Source organism: Schistocerca americana, chromosome 4 (assembly GCF_021461395.2).
Source record: "Schistocerca americana isolate TAMUIC-IGC-003095 chromosome 4, iqSchAmer2.1, whole genome shotgun sequence".
NCBI lineage: Eukaryota > Metazoa > Arthropoda > Insecta > Orthoptera > Acrididae > Schistocerca > Schistocerca americana.
The window spans coordinates 252114128-252130580 of NC_060122.1; the positions used below are offsets into that span (position 1 = coordinate 252114128).

The 16453-nt window shown below is 47.2% G+C and overlaps 1 protein-coding gene across 1 annotated transcript in view; it reads right to left on the bottom strand.

Moving 5' to 3' along the window:
- The window catches only part of LOC124614031 (retinol-binding protein pinta-like), a 181367-nt gene that overhangs the window by 75923 nt on the left and 88991 nt on the right, over nt 1–16453 (bottom strand). Inside the window, exons 3-4 of the mRNA XM_047142855.1 lie at nt 2842–3001; nt 2312–2561 (exon numbers count right to left, since the gene is read on the bottom strand). Of these exons, the coding sequence (XP_046998811.1) occupies nt 2312–2561; nt 2842–3001 (410 nt within the window). The remainder of the gene's footprint in view (nt 1–2311; nt 2562–2841; nt 3002–16453) is intronic.

Genomic DNA, 16453 nt, shown 5'->3' on the forward strand with positions numbered 1-16453 from the left:
GGCGTTTTTCCGCTTTAAAGGCATTATTCACTAACATCAACTCATCACGTCCAGTCTGAAATGTGGCCAACGCGCTACAGTGTGTATTTAAACAAACCTGATTTGCATCCTAGTGGTGTTCCTAGTGACACTCTTACGTGACAGGCGCTAAATTTGAATGGACATCATGTTTCAAATGTAGACTCAGCAGGTTAGATGAGAGCGCTAATGCGCTACTTCCTGGACTCGGATAGGCGCGCCGGCCCCGGAACGAATCCGTCTGCCGGATTAGTGACGAGGGCCAGTGTGCCGGCCAGCCTGTATGTGGTTTTTAGGTGGTTTTCCACATCTCTCTAGGTGAATACCTGGCTGGTACCCACGTCGTGTCTCAGTTACACGACTCACAGACTTTTGAAACATGTCCGCACTTTTACATGATTTACACTAGACGCAGACAGATGGGGTACTCTGATTCCATCCCGGGGGGTACGGGGTGGCGGCAGGAAGGGCATCTACATCTACATTTATACTTCGCAAGCCACCCAACGGTGTGTGGCGGAGTGCACTTTACGTGCCACTGTCATTATCTCCCTTTCCTCTTCCAGTCACGTATGGTTCGCGGGAAGAACGACTGGCAGAAGGCCTCCGTGCGCCCTCGAATCTCTCTAATTTTACATTCGTGATCTCCTCGGGAGGTATAAGTACGGGGAAGCAATATATTCGATATCTCATCCAGAACCGCACCCTCTCGAAACCTGGACAGCAGGCTAATCCACGATGCAGAGCGCCTCTCTTGCAGAGTCTGCCACTTGAGTTTGCTAAACATCTTCGTAACGCTATCACGCTTACCAAATAACCTTGTGACGAAACGCGCCGCTCTTCTTTGGATCTTCCCCATCTCTTCCGTCAACCCAACCTGGTATGAATCCCACACCGATGAGCAATACTCAAGTATAGGTCGAACGAGTGTTTTGTAAGCCACCTACTTTTTTGATGGACTACATTTTCAAAGGACTCTCCCAATGAATCTCAACCTGCCACCCGACTTACAAACAATTAATTTTATATGATCATTCCACCTCAAATCGTTCCGTACGCATACTCCCAGATATTTTACAGAAGTAACTGCTACCAGTATTTGTTCTGCTATCATATAATCACACAATAAAGGATCCTTCTTTCTATGTATTCGCAATACATTACATTTGTCTATTTTAAATGTCAGTTGCCACTCCCAGCACCAAGTGCCTATCCGCTGCAGATCTTCCTGCATTTCGCTGCAATTTTCTAAAGCTGCTACTTCTCAGTATACTACAGCATCATCTGCGAAAAGCCTCATGGAACTTCCGACACTATCTACTAGGTTATTTATATATATTGTGAAAAGCAATGGTCCCATAACACTCCCCTGTGGCATCCGGCCACCCCTCCAAATTAATATGCTGAATCCGATTTAACCACGCCACCTCCGCCCAAAATTCGGGACAAAGGCGTCAGCGAAAGGTATAATCATGTTTCAAATGTAGTAACACGACTACCAATTTTCGTTCATGTTGCACAGCTCCTTGTGTTGCGATCTTTCTTCGGAGTAATCATGAGGAAGCGATGCCAGTATAACCTCACCACTTTAACTAAGCTTCACTATAGCAGGTACATTCAAGTGGTTCCCCTCAACTCGTTATTCATTGTAGAATGGCCGCAAATTAAAGGACTTGCACCGGACACAAACATGCTTCTCTGCAAACAACTCCACCACTTACCACCAACGCAAGCCTTAACAGAACATAAACAAAAATAGAGAATACGTTGTCAAACAAGGAATACCTCATGACATGCAAACCGCAAGCAATTCGCATTGGTCGAAAACAACATGACTTCACAGAGATATGAAAGTGATTTAGTGACCATGCGAAGAGATTCCTCGAGTGTTTATGCCACTTAATTGAAAATAACTGTAGCAGACTCGCGTAAATCACTGAAAATATATGTGTCATTATCTACTGAAAGAAAGTGTAATGCAGAGAAATGAAAATGCCGAATAAACAGGCAATATTTTTACTTTCAGAAGAAAAATTAATCATAATGTTTGTACAGACGTCACAATTTACTATATGCGCCGAAATTCATTAACTGATGTGTTGCACAATATTATTCTATGTGATTGATATGACACGGAGGTGTAAACAATGAAGACACTTTTTCTTTGCGTCATAGAACAAGATAATGTAGAGAAGTAACTTTCAGTACACAAAAACTAAATTGCGAATTTTTCAGCTGGTTTGTAGCGAGGTCGTAGTAGGTTATATGTTTATTGGAATAAGGGTCTACTTACCCTGGACAACAGTTCACTGTTTCTGAGGCAGTTTATGTCAGTCCGGAGCAGGTGTCCCATTGTCGCATTGGCCAGATCGATAACGTAGACGTCTCCAAGGCTGTAGTCTTCTCCCATCATTATCTCGAGCTCCATTAGAACCATTTTCGCGTGGGTAGCGAAGACATAGCTGGAGGGGTCTGGGTCGAGCTGCGTGTTGATTATGATCCGGTACCCCTCCTTGGTCAGCCGAGGCATCACCATCATCTTTCTGTCACCACATGTTAGTGTTAGAGCCATGCTCAGTATAGAAAATTGTTAAAAGTGTAATAAAATGTAACATCTGGTAATGAAGTGGACTACTTACACTACTGGTCATTAAAATTGCTACACCAAGAAGAAATGCACATGATAAACGGGTATTCATTGGACAAATATATTATACCAGAACTGACATGTGATTACATTTTCACGCAGTTTGGGTTCATAGGTTCCGAGAAATCAGTACGCACTTTTGTAGATGCTTGTAATGAGAAAAGAGGTTTACTCACATATTGTTCTTAGTTTGCTCTACGTCAGGGCCCAATGGATCCCTCTTCATCGACAGATCCGGCATTCGGTGTTTCAGAGAGAAGTAAGCGTCCAGGCCGATTTTGGTGCGTTCCATGCTGCACTTGCAGTTGATATACATTCTTTCGATCCGGGCATCATCTGAAAGATACAATTGTGTGACTGAAATATCATTTAAGATAGCATATAAAGAATATAAAGAAGCATTCCGACGAGTCCCCTACATCTAATCATCTTTGTACCACACTCATAGCCCAATACTTAAATACCGAACGACCATTGAGATTCAAGCATGAGTATCTCTGTCTCTGATCGTATATATAATCCATGCAGTACATAGTTGGTTTCTGTTAGTCGGTCATATTGAGCAATCAAATGAGTTTGTTACAAAAGAATACGCCCGATTACCTACCCCATTGTTCTCCAACCGAAGTTTCTACTCTGTCTCTAATAAACTGACCGTACCCATGTGGCGTTAAATCTCCACTCCTCGTCGCTTAATTCTTTGAGATTATTTGAACAATTTAAAAAGTGTCGTAAAAATATCATCCGAGAACCTGATAGGCTTTCAGCAGAAGTATTACGGGATTTAACACAACACATTAGCAGCAACTGACAATGTACGTGACTCATTCTTCATATCTGTTGAACAATTCGCAAACCTACTCCAAGCAGCTCGTGGTCGTGCGGAAGCGCTCTCGCTTCCCACGCCCGAGTTCCCGGGTTCGATTCCCGGCGGGGTCAGGGATTTTCTCTGCCTCGTGATGACTGGGTGTTGTGTGATGTCCTTAGGTTAGTTAGGTTTAAGTAGTTCTAAGTTCTAGGGGACTGATGACCATAGACGTTAAGTCCCATAGTGCTCAGAGCCATTTGAACCATTTTGAAACCTACTCCAAAATTTCCAGAAAATAGTGTTGGAAAATACATGAAGCCAGTCTAACTTATTTTTACTCATCTACAAAAACCAATGAACGGTGATGAAGAACAGATAATCTCCAAAGGATGTGATATCTATCGTCTTAGTTTTACAGATTAATAAGTCTAGTTCAATGCTGAAGAGGTGTACGAAGGACTAGCAAATAGGAAATACGTAACTAACACTGAAAGTGAAGTACCACGAAGTAGATTTGAAAGACGTATACTGAAAAGACAAGAACGACATTTATCAACGGTCTGTAGACACAGTAAGCTTCCAGATACATACACCGGTCAAAATTAATGTAGCATATTGTTTTAATGTCTATACCGATCATAAGAGGAAACAAAAGTTATTTTGTTCTGGCAGATACAGTGTTTTTTTGAGTCATCAGTCTTCTGACTGCTTTTATGCAGTCTGCCACAAATTCTTCCCCTGTGCCAGTCTCATCATTTCAGAATAGCACTTCCAACTTAGTTCCTCAGTTATTCGCTGGATGTAGTCCATCCGTCTTTCTCTACAGTTTCTACCCTCGACGGCTCCCTCTAGTACCATGGAAATTATACCCTGATGTCTCCTATCATCCTTTACCTTCTTCTTCTCAGTGCCGCGCGGGATTAGCCGAGCGGTCTTAGGCGCTGCAGTCGTGGACTGTGCGGCTGGTCCCGGCGGAGGTTCGAGTCCTCCCTCGGGCATGGGTGTGTGTGTTTATCTTTAGGATAATTTAGGTTAAGTAGTGTGTAAGCTTAGGGATTGATGACCTTCGCAGTTAAGTCCCATAACATTTCAGAAATTCTTTTCAGTATTTTCCATATATTTCTTTCCTCTCGGAGTCTGCCTAGAACCTCCTCATTCCTTACTGTAATACCCCACCTAATTTTTAACATTCGTCTGTACCGACACATGTCAAATCCTTCGATCCTCTTCTGTTCCGGTTTTCCCACAGTCCATGTATCATTACCATTCAGTGCTGTGGTCCAAACGTACATTCTTAGAAATTTCCTCCTCAAATTGAGGCCTATGTTTTATACTAGTAGATTTCTCTTGGCTAGAAATGCCCTTTCCGCCAGCGGTAGTCTGCTTTCAATTTCCTCCTTCCTCCTTCCGTCATGGATTATTCCTTAACGCCATTTACTTCATGACCATCGAACCTGTTAGTAAGTTTCTCGCTGTTCTCATTTCTGTTACTTCTCATTACTTTCGTATTTATTCAGTTTACTATCAATCCATATTCTATACTCATTAGACTGCATATCCCATTCTGCAGATTCCGTAATTATTTTTATTTTTCCCGAGGATAGCAATATCGTCAGCGAATCATATCATTGATGTTCTTTCGCCTTGAATTTTAAGTCCACTCTTGAATATTTCTTCATTTCCGTCATTTCTTCTTCCAGGTATCGATTGAAAAGTAGGGGCGAATGACCACATCCCTCCATTACAAAGTTTTTAATCTGGACACTTCGTCCTTGGTCTTCCACTCTTACCTATCCCTCTTGGCTCTTGTACATATTGTATATTACCACTATCTCCTATAGCTTACTTCTATTTTCCTCAGAATTTCGAACATCTTGCACCATCTGATTGGCTCTGAACACTATGGGACTTAACTTCTGAGGTCATCAGTCCCCTAGAACGTAGAACTACTTAAACCTAACTAACCTAAGGACGTCACACACATCCATACCCGAGCACCATATGATTGTCGAATGCTTTTTCCAGGTCGACAAATCCTATGAACGAGTCTTGATTTTTCTTTAATCTATTGTCAACCGCATCTGTGGTGTCGTTACATTTCCTAGAGCCAAACTGATCGCCTTCGAACATATCGTCAGTTTTCTTTTGCATTTCTCTGTATATTACTCTTATCAGGAACATGGATACATGAGCTGTTTATCTGATTGTGCCATAAATTTCGCACTTGTCAGCTCTTTCAGTTTTCGAAATTGTGTGGATGACACTTTTCTGTTAGCAGATGGTTTTTCGCCTGACTCATATACTGTATACACCAGCTTGAATAATCGTTTTGTTCTCAATTCAACCAATTATTTTAGAAATTTCGAGGGAATGTTATCTGTTCCTTCTGTCTTATTTTATTTCAACTCTGCCAGAGCTCTTTTAGATTTTGATTCTAATACTATATCCGCTATTACACCCCTATTGACTCCTGTTTTCTCTTTTATCACGCCATCAGGTACATTCTTCCTGTCATAGAAGCACTCAATGCAGTCTTCCCGCCTATCCGCTCACCCATTTGCACCTGACAGTAGAATTCCAGTTTCATTTACTGCAGTCACAAGAAAACAAGAAGAAGAAGATAAATACATTTACACTTCATAAGTACAGCAAAAGCGAGAAAGGTAGGCTGTCTGGGTGGTGGGCTCGGTTCTGTGACGGAGGTAGGGTATGTAGACGGCAGCGGAGGCGGGTTCTGGTGAAGATACAACAACTCTTTATTATAAATAGTCTCAACGGATTTGCCACCGGGTGACGTTGTGCAAATTCCACAATCTTTCTTTGAAGCAACTGTCCGACACCTTGCTGGTGGCCACCAGCAAGGTTGCACCATCTGAAGATGCCGGACAATTGCTCCGAGGCAATATTGTGGAATTTACATAATGTCATTCGGCGGCAAACCTATAAAGACTATTTACAATGTATCGGCCGGGCCCCCCTGCGGGTTCGGGCGTTAGAATAGGCCCGCGGTATTCCTGCCTGTCGTAAGAGGCGACTAAAAGGAGTCTCAAAAGTTTCGGCCTTATGTGATGGTCCCCTGTTGAGTTTGACCTCCATATCTCAAAATTCTTCCGAAGAGCGAGCCGATTGGGGAAGGGCGCCTTACTTGGTGCATTGTGTCCATCTTGCGATCGGATCTTTCGCCAGCTTATTTGTCGTTGTATTGTAGTCCTGCCTGCTCTCCATCTCTTGGGCATGGGTACATTCCTGCGTGCACTTTCCACCTTGCACTGTGCAGTGCCACTTTCTGCACTGACGGCGACCATGGACCACATGTTACCTAACATCCAGCGCGGTAGCCAGTCCGTTGTGGTGGGGCCGCCATGTACCCTGTTGGTTGTAGCCCCCTGACAACACAGGGATCGCTCTACTGATGCCAGCGCCGTTAACTCCCCACGTATGCCAAGGAGTAGGTGCCCATCTCCCTGGGGCATCAGGACTCCCAGCATTGGCCATCCTGCCAGGTGGCTATTGCTGAGGCTGGGTGGCGCCTGTGGGGAGGGCCCTTGGTCGGAGTAGGTGGAATCAGGGCGGATGACCCGCAATGAAGCGTGGTACATCATCTCTCACTGGCAGCCAGTCGCCAGCAGTCTCTAAGCGTTTTCGGGCTCAATTTAATGCTCAGAAGTACGATTCGAAAACGTTCCCCTCCCTGGCCACGCTGTGGGAGGAGCGTAAGTCTCAGGATGGCGGTAACAGTTATTCGCCCCGATTCTTAGTTTGCCCGAGAGCTGATGGGGAGTCTTTTCTATCCACAAAGCCTCAGTTCTTCGTCAAGCATTTAGAGGACAAGTTTGGGGAGGTGGAGGGCTTGTCCAAATTGCGCTCTGGGTCAGTACTGATACAAACGGCATCCTCCACCCAGTCACGCAGGTTACTTGCTTGTGATAAGTTGGGGGATGTTAACGTTACCATCACACGACATAAGAGTTTAAATATGGTCCAGGGTGTTATTTTCCATAGGGACCTACTTTTGCAGTCTGATGACGAGCTGCGCGCCAACTTAGAGCGTAGAGGTGTTCATTTCGTCCGGCGCGTTCATTGGGGTCCGAGGGACAGTCAGATTGCTACCGGTGCCTTCATCTTGGCCTTCGAGGGTGATACATTACCGGAGAAGGTCAAGGTGATGGTCTACCGTTGTGACGCCAAGCCCTATATCCCTCCCCCGATGCGGTGCTTTAAGTGCTGGAAGTTCGGCCATATGTCTTCCCGCTGCACTTCCAGCCTCATATGTCGACATTGCGGACGCCCATCACATCCCAATACTCCATGTGCCCCGCCTCCCATCTGTGTCAACTGCAGAGAGCATCATTCACCTTGCTCGCCAGACTGCAAAGTCTTTCAGAAAGGGCGCAAAATCATGGAATATAAGGCCCTGGACCGACTGACCTATACTGAGGCCAAAAGGAAAAATGACAGACTACATCCTATGAGAATATCTTCTTACGCCACTGCTACAACAACTGTGCTAGCCCCATCAGTTTCGAGACTTCCAGCCAGCTCGATGAGCAGTACAACTCCTCCTGCCACCTTGCCCGTGGGGGGCTCTACTCACACGGTTGCTCCTGCACCACCTACCTCAGGAGCAACACCCTCCCAACCATCGGGGACGTCCGTCCCCGTTTCTCAGCCGGAGAAGCATCTAACTTCTTCGGCTACTCTCGCCCGTAAGGGTTCCCTTGGGTCCCTCCGTTCCCAGGCTTCCACCAGCGGGAAGGATGACGCCAGACAGTGGCTGGTAGTAGGGCTTTGCGATCCTCCTCCGTCCCGGAGACTGAATCGGTGAAGCCTTCCCAGCTGGTGAAACCCAAGGTTCACCGAGAGAAGTTCAAGCAAAAGACCTCTAAGGCCAAAGAACTTGCGGTGGCACCAACCCCACCGCACCCTTCGAGCTCTGCATCTGAGGATGAGGTCGAGTTCCTGGCGTCCACTGAGGACCTTGATCTCGCCGGTCCCTCAGATGCCATGGATGTCACTCGCGTGGGTACTGAAACGGTGGCAGCGAGTGAACACACGGCGTAAACGGCCTCCCCAGTCCCTTCATGCCTCTCTCAGCCATCCTTCAGTGGAACTGCAGCGGTTTCTTCCGCCATCTAGCTGAGCTCGGGCAACTTATCAGCCTTCACCCTTTCTTCTGCATTGCTCTTCAGGAACCTTGGTTTCCAGCTATGCGAAGCCCCGCCCTCTGTGGCTATCGGGGTTATTATAAGAACCGGGCAGCTTATGAAAGGGTGTCTGGTGGCGTCTGCATCTACGTCCTTAACTCTCTTCACAGCGAGTCTGTCCCTCTACAAACAGCTTTAGAGGCTGTCGCTGTTCGGGTGTGGACGCCACAGGCTGTTACCGTCTGCAGTCTTTACCTTCCACCGGATGGTGACGTCGTGCAGAATGTCCTGGCTGCGCTGATAGCCCAATTGCCTCCACCTTTCTTGTTACTGGGCGACTTCAACGCCCATAACCCTCTGTGGGGTGGGTCAGTGGGAACAGGTCGAGGCGCCATCGTTGAGCATTTATTGGCGCAGCTCGATCTTTCGATTTTAAATGATGGTGCCTCCACACACTTCAGTGTGGTACATGGCACATACTCAGCCATTGACCTTTCGATCTGCAGCCCTAACCTCTTACCGTCTGTCCAATGGAGTGTGCATGACGACCTGTGTGGTAGTGACCACTTTCCGATTTTTATGTCACTGCCACGCCGTCGCTCTTCTGGGCGCCCTAGCAGATGGGCTATGAATAAGGCTGACTGGGACTTGTTCTCCTCCATTGCCGCTATTGAGCCTCTCTCTAATGCCGCCACTGATGCGGTGGTTCAATCAGTCACCACTGTCATCGTTACTGCCGCAGAGTCTACCATTCTCCGTTCTTCTGGGTCCCTTCGGTGAAGGACTGTGCCTTGGTGGTCGCCTGAGATCGCTGAATCGATTAAAGATCGCCGGCGGGCGCTCCAGCGTCACAAGCGACATCCCTTCGTAGAACACCTCATCACCTTCAAACGGCTGCGTGCGCGGGCCCACCGCCTTATCCGCCAACGCAAGCAGGAGTGCTGGGAGCGGTATGTTTCCACCATTGGCGTCCATGTCTCTCCATCGCAAGTCTGGGCCAAGATTAGACGCCTCTATGGCTATCGAACCCCTGTCAGCGTCCCAGCGCTCTCACTGAATGGAGCAGTTTGTACTGACTCCGACGTAATTGTAAACCGCTTGGCAGAGCATTATGCTCTGAGTTCCGCTTTTACGGAATACACTCTTGCCTTCCGCTCCGTTAAAGAGCGGATGGAACATCAGAATCTTTCGTTTCGCACCCACCATCCTGAATCCTACAATGTTCCATTCAGTTAGTGGGAATTTCGCAGTGCCTTAGCCGCTTGCCCTGATACCGCTCCTGGGCCAGATCGCATCCACTGTCAGATGCTGAAACGCCTTTCAGTGGACTGCCAGAGACGGCTCCTCGACCTTTACAACCGTCTCTGGGTGGAGGGTGAGTTTCCGTCGCAATGGCGGGAAAGCATTGTCATATTCGGCAGCTTAAACAGATGTGTTGGCGGCATCTAAATGCTCTGTGATGCTTGAGCCACACCTGCTGGGGCGCCGACCGATCTATCCTCTTACGGCCCTACCAGGCGTTAATCCAGTCCCGTCTGGATTATGGGAGCCTGGCTTATGGCTCAGCATCCACATCTGCGTTGCAGGTGCTGGACCCAATCCTCCACAGTGGGATACGCCCTGCCAATGGTGATTTCCGGACTAGCCCTGTGGACAGCATACTTGTGGAGGCGGATGTCCCTCCACTGCGGTTACGACGCAAACGTTTGCTGGCCGCTTATGCTGTCCATGTCTTTAGCTTGCCCGGGCATCCTAACTATCGTCTACTGTTCCCACAGTCGCACGTCCATCTTCCAGAACGTCGGCCCCGGGCTGGATGTATGATCGCGGTCCGCGTCAGAGAGCTTCTCTCCGGGCTTGGGGCTTTACCTCTTCCGCCTCCTTTCCGGGCACCTCTGCGTGCACCCCCGTGGTGTGTGCTTCGCCCTCGCCTTCGGCTGGGATTGGCACATGGCCAGAAGGACTCATTCCCTCCGGAGGCCTTCCGCCGCCGCTTTCTTTCCATCCTCGCAACGTATCAGAGCTCTGGCATTGCTTACACTGACGGCTCGATGGTTGCTGGTCATGTCGGTTATGCTGTGACTCTAGGGGACCACTATGAACAACGTTCATTGCCAGCTGGCTGCAGAGTTTTCACCGCTGAGCTGGTCGCCATCTTTCTTGCCCTCGAGTATATCCGCTCCTGCTCAGGTGAGTCCTTCGTTATCTGTAGCGATTCCCTGAGCGGTTTACGGACTATCGACCAGTGTTTCCCTCGTTCTCGTCTGGTGATGGCTATCCAGGAGTCCTTGCATACTCTTGCCCGTTGCAGGCGCTCTATGGTCATTGTTTGGACCCCAGGCCATATTGGGATACCCGGCAATGAACACGTCGACCACCTGGCGAAAGCGGCCACCAGTAAACCATCTCTGGACATTGGCCTCCCGGAGACTGATTTGTGAGCAGTCCTCCGCCGAAAAGTTTTTGCGCTTTGAGACGCTGAGTGGCGCGATTTAACCACGTCCAATAAACTCCGTGCCTTCAAGGAGACGACGACTGAGTGGCGGTCATCCATGTGAGCCAATCGCAGAGACTCAGTTGTCGTTTGTCGGCTCCGCATTGGCCACTCCCGGCTGACGCACAGTTACTTACTGCGCTGGGAGGACTCTCCTCTCTGTCGCTGTGGGGCGACTTTGACAGTGGCCCACATTTTGTTCGCCTGCCCCCTTTTACCTGTGGTCAGGCAGACCTTTGCACTGCCTGATACGCTCCCTACCCTTTTACATGATGACACTGCCATGACAGGCTTAGTTTTGCGTTTTATTCGGTCAGGGGTTTTTATCATTTGCTCTAAGTGTCTATTTTTCTTAAGTATTGAGTCCAGCTTCTGGCCTACAGTTTTAGCCTGAGTTTTTAATATGTATCTCGGTGGTTGGCTTTTCCTTTTTTTTCTCTATGGTCGGCCAACCACCATCACACTCTGTGTGATTTCAATTCCTTTTTTCTGGTCTTTGTCTAAGTTTCTCTTGTTCTGTGTCGTCTGTGATCTAGTCTGTTGAACGTTTTTTTATTCTCTGAGGGTGTTTTTAGTATTTGGAAAAAGGGACCGATGACCGTAGCAGTCTGTTCCCTTTAATCCCACAAACGAACCAACCTATCCGCTGGGAAAGCTTGAAGAGTCACAAATCTTTATTAGTTCGTCATTTTGTCTGTTTCCTGTCTTTAATTTAGTGCTTTAAAATTCATGGAGGTATGTTCCGTCTATGCAACTAATTGAAGGCAGTTTGTTTATTACCATACGCGTTTCCCTTCTTTTATTTGTGAAGCATCTTCAGGGGCCCGTAATACATGCTTTATTTTATACATATAATAAAAGTATTATGTGATAGTTAGAACATCTTGCTCTGTTACATTTTGTTGTGTTATCTTCTTGTTTTTTTGGTTACAATCAACTTTTGTAGCGCAAATTTCGTGATGCGAAATTACCGTTCGCTGTTACGATGCGTGTGGTCCTGGAGATGAATTCGTTTGTTTCCATGCTCCAGTTGGCCGATGTCCGACGTTCTTTTACCCACATTTGGCTCAACACAGCGCATATATCACCTGCACGTTTCATTTTGTGATGAACGAATGTGTATTTTTGGTGTGTACTGTTGCCAACGTCGTTGTGTACTTATTTACCGTCTTTTGTTGGTGTTGTGTGTTGTTTAATTATTTTACTAAAAGAAAAAAGAAAAATTAAACCACTCACAAAACAGAAACAAAAAGACGGCAGATAAACACACAACGACGTTTGGCAACAGTACACATCGAGATCACACAAATGTTGATCACAAAACGGAAAGTGCAAGTGACATATGCGATTTTTTGAATCAAATGTGGATGAAAGAACGCCGGAAATCGGCCAACTATAGCATGGAAACTAACGAATGCGTCTCCAGCACCACACTGCACCACTTCAAAAGTTGATTTTATCTTAGAAAACAAAAGCAAAACACGACAAAATGTTACTGAGCCGAAGTTGTGTCCGGCTCTTCGAAAAGCGCGCCAGGCGGAGTGCTATCGCTTCGCGTCTAGTGTTTGCGGTGGCGCTTTCGGTTTGGCGCGCTATTTGGATCGCTATCGCCCTCTGGCGGGAGGTGGAGCAAGTGCACGGTCGCGTTACGATCGAGGAGTACGTACTGGACAGTGACCGAGAAGGGTGGTGGCGCGAGCGGGGCCCTGTTGTTGGGGGACGTCAACTGCTCGCCACGTGCTTTGTCCGACCTCTTGGCTGTCAGGGACTAAGTCTGCCTTACATCTACATCTACATCTACATCTACATTTATACTCCGCAAGCCACCCAACGGTGTGTGGCGGAGGGCACTTTACGTGCCACTGTCATTATCTCCATTTCCTGTTCCAGTCGCGTATGGTTCGCGGGAAGAACGACTGTCTGAAAGCCTCCGTGCGCGCTCTAATCTCTCTAATTTTACATTCGTGATCTACTCAGGAGGTATAAGTAGGGGGAAGCAATATATTCGATACCTCATCCAGAAACGCAACCTCTCGAAACCTGGCGAGCAAGCTACACCGCGATTAAGAGCGCCTCTCTTGCAGAGTCTGCCACTTGAGTATGTTAAACATCTCCGTAACGCTATCACGCTTACCAAATAACCCTGCGACGAAACGCGCCGCTCTTCTTTGGATCTTCCTATCTCCTCCGTCAACCCGATCTGGTACGGATCCCACACTGATGAGCAATACTCAAGTATAGGTCGAACGAGTGTTTCGTAAGCCACCTCCTTTGTTGAAGGACTACATTTTCTAAGGACTCTCCCAATGAATCTCAACCTGGTACCCGGCTTACCAACAATTAATTTTATATGATCATTCCACTTCAAATCGTTCCGCACCCATACTCCCAGATATTTTACAGAAGTAACGGCTACCAGTGTTTGTTCCGCTATCACATAATCGTACAATAAAGGATCCTCCTTTCTATGTATTCGCAATACATTACATTTGTCTATATTGAGGGTCAGTTGCCACTCCATGCACCATGTGCCTATCCGCTGCAGATCTTCCTGCATTTCGCTACAATTTTCTAATGCTGCAACTTCTCTGTATACTACAGCATCATCCTCGAAAAGCCGCATGGAACTTCCGACACTATCTACTAGGTCATTTATGTATATTGTGAAAAGCAATGGTCCCATAACACTCCCCTGTGGCACGCCAGAGGTTACTTTCACGTCTGTAGACGTCTCTCCATTGATAACAACATGCTGTGTTCTGTTTGTTAAAAACTTTTCAATCCAGCCACACAGCTGGTCTGATATTCCGTAGGCTCTTACTTTGTTTATCAGGCGACACTGCGGAACTGTATCGAACGCCTTCCGGAAGTCAAGAAACATAGCATCTACCTGGGAGCCTGTATCTAAATTTTTCTGGGTCTCATGAACAAATAAAGCGAGTTGGGTCTCACACGATAGCTGTTTCCGGAATTCATCTTGATTCCTACAGAGTATATTCTGGGTTTCCAAAAACGACATGATACTCGAGCAAAAAACAAGTTCTAAAATTCTACAACAGATCGACGTCAGAGATTTAGGTCTATAGTTTTGCGCATCTGCTCACGACCCTTCTTGAAGACTGGGACTACCTGTGCTCTTTTCCAATCATATGGAACCTTCCGTTCCTCTAGAGACTTGCGGTACACCGCTGTTAGAAGGGGGGCAAGTTCTTTCGCGTACTCTGTGTAGAATCGAATTGGTATCCCGCATGTACGTGGCTTATGAAGCTTAGAAGCCTTGGTGCAAGAGAGCAGTGGGTGGGACCGTATGTCTTCTTGTCGGCCGTTGAAACCACTAGCAGCGGTTGGCTCTGACGAGCATTTGGAAGTGCAACGTGTTCCTGGCGCTATGGTGGAGTGTGAGAAGTTGAGTGCTGTTCTTATGTGACAGAGTTATATAGGGGTTTTTCTAGTACAGAGTATGAGATTCTTCACCAGTGGTCGTGTTGGGGTCTTCCCACCACAGTTTTCGTTTGACTGTCCGCGGGAATGTGGTAATTGCTTCTTGGTCGGGCCGTTTCATTCACACCTCGATTGGGTGATTTAGGGTCGGTGTCGCGTGTCTCTATGGTTCGGAGTCTGTGCAGGCACCGCCCTTACTACATCTTCTGGTTTTGGGTAACTCGGGGTGGTGATGGCTTGTAATGGAAGTTTTGGGGCAGATCTGCTGTGGCCTTGTGGACCACCAATAACTATTCCGCCTATTGTGATTTGGGCCTCTTTACACGTGTCAGTCCCTCAACGACCTAAGGAAAATTTTTTGGGAACTACCTTTAATGTGAAGGTATGTGTCCTGGCATATTCATATTCATCTTGTAACAACTGACATGTGTAATATAAGTTATTTAATTGGCGAGAGACTACTATCTTAGCTTTAGTACGGACTTGCTACTTAAAAGTTTTATTTTTTTAAAGAAATTGTTCTCTTATAGATATAACAAGTTAAAATCTTACTATTGGGAAGTTGTTAACGTCATACCTGGCAATCCCCTTTTCATAAAGAAAATTTGTCAGCTATTCGAAATTGTTTTTCAATTTTGTTTTTTTATAGGCCAGAGCTAAAAAGTTATTATTGAAAAAACCTTTTAAAATAAAAAGATAACCTTAGCAGTGTGCGTTATTTCACCAACACCTCCTGGCCCCTACTTCCACTATAACGTTTTTGGAATAACTAGTGTACTTGATTTGTTGTTTGTTAACCACCCTAATTGACGTTTCAGTAACATACCAACATATTGTAACTACCACATAATACGTTTGTTATATGTATAAAAGAAAACCTGTATTACAGGCCGCTGAAGATGCTTCACAACTAAAAGAAGCGAAACGCGTATGGCAGTAAACAAACTGCTTTCAATTAGACTCCACGAATCTTTTTTAGTTCTTGACTAATTCATATAGTTCAGACATTCTTCTGATTGCCCTCCCTCGTAATATATCAGCGTCGTAGCTGCAGGTGTACGTATCTCAGGCGGCGTGCACCCCCCGCCCGGGACACAGAGCTGCACTGGTGGCTCCGGTATGCGATGAAAACTGAGACGCCGCGTGGGATTAGCCGATCGGTGGAGGTGGGGGCTCCAGTCATGGACTGTGCGGCTGGTCCCGGCGAAGGTTCGAGTCCTCCCTCGGGCATTGGTGTGTGTGTTTGTCCTTAGGACGATTTAGGTTAAGTAGTGTGTAAGCTTAGGGACTGATCACCTTAGCAGTTAAGTCCAATAAGATTTCACGCACATTTGAACTTTTCTTTTTTTTTGAGAATTGAGACGGCAGGGTAGAGCCGCGCTGCGGTTGCGGACGTCACCACGTTATCTCTAATGCGGAAGACCGCGTCGTTTCAGTGGCATGTCGATGACGCTGCCGGCAGTCGAAGTCTGGACCGACGGTGAGGAGCAGGGGTGAGGTGTTGCCTGCTCGGCCTGGGCTAACGGGCAGAGGTCCCTCCTTCGCGGTCCGGTGGCGACAGAATTCATAGCGACGATTCCCCAGCTAACACACAGCAGGCGCCGTGCAGGGCCTTACGTATTCCCCTGGGCTGGCGCTCCAATGCTGGTTCTCGGCGCTGAATTCGCGGAAGGGCTGCGTTCGGTGCCACTGCGAACCATCTGGAACGGGGCAAATACCGGGCTTTCGCGATGTCGTCGACGACAAGGAAGTGAGTCGAGCCGGAATGCCTTCTCGATGGCTGGCGTCTGGGTGTGGTTCTGACACCTGGGACGGTGTCACAGAAGTCCTGCTGCTGCCGAGGGGTGCTGGTCAAGGAGGGACGACGGCATGGACTGGTACGGGACTAATCAGGAAAGAGC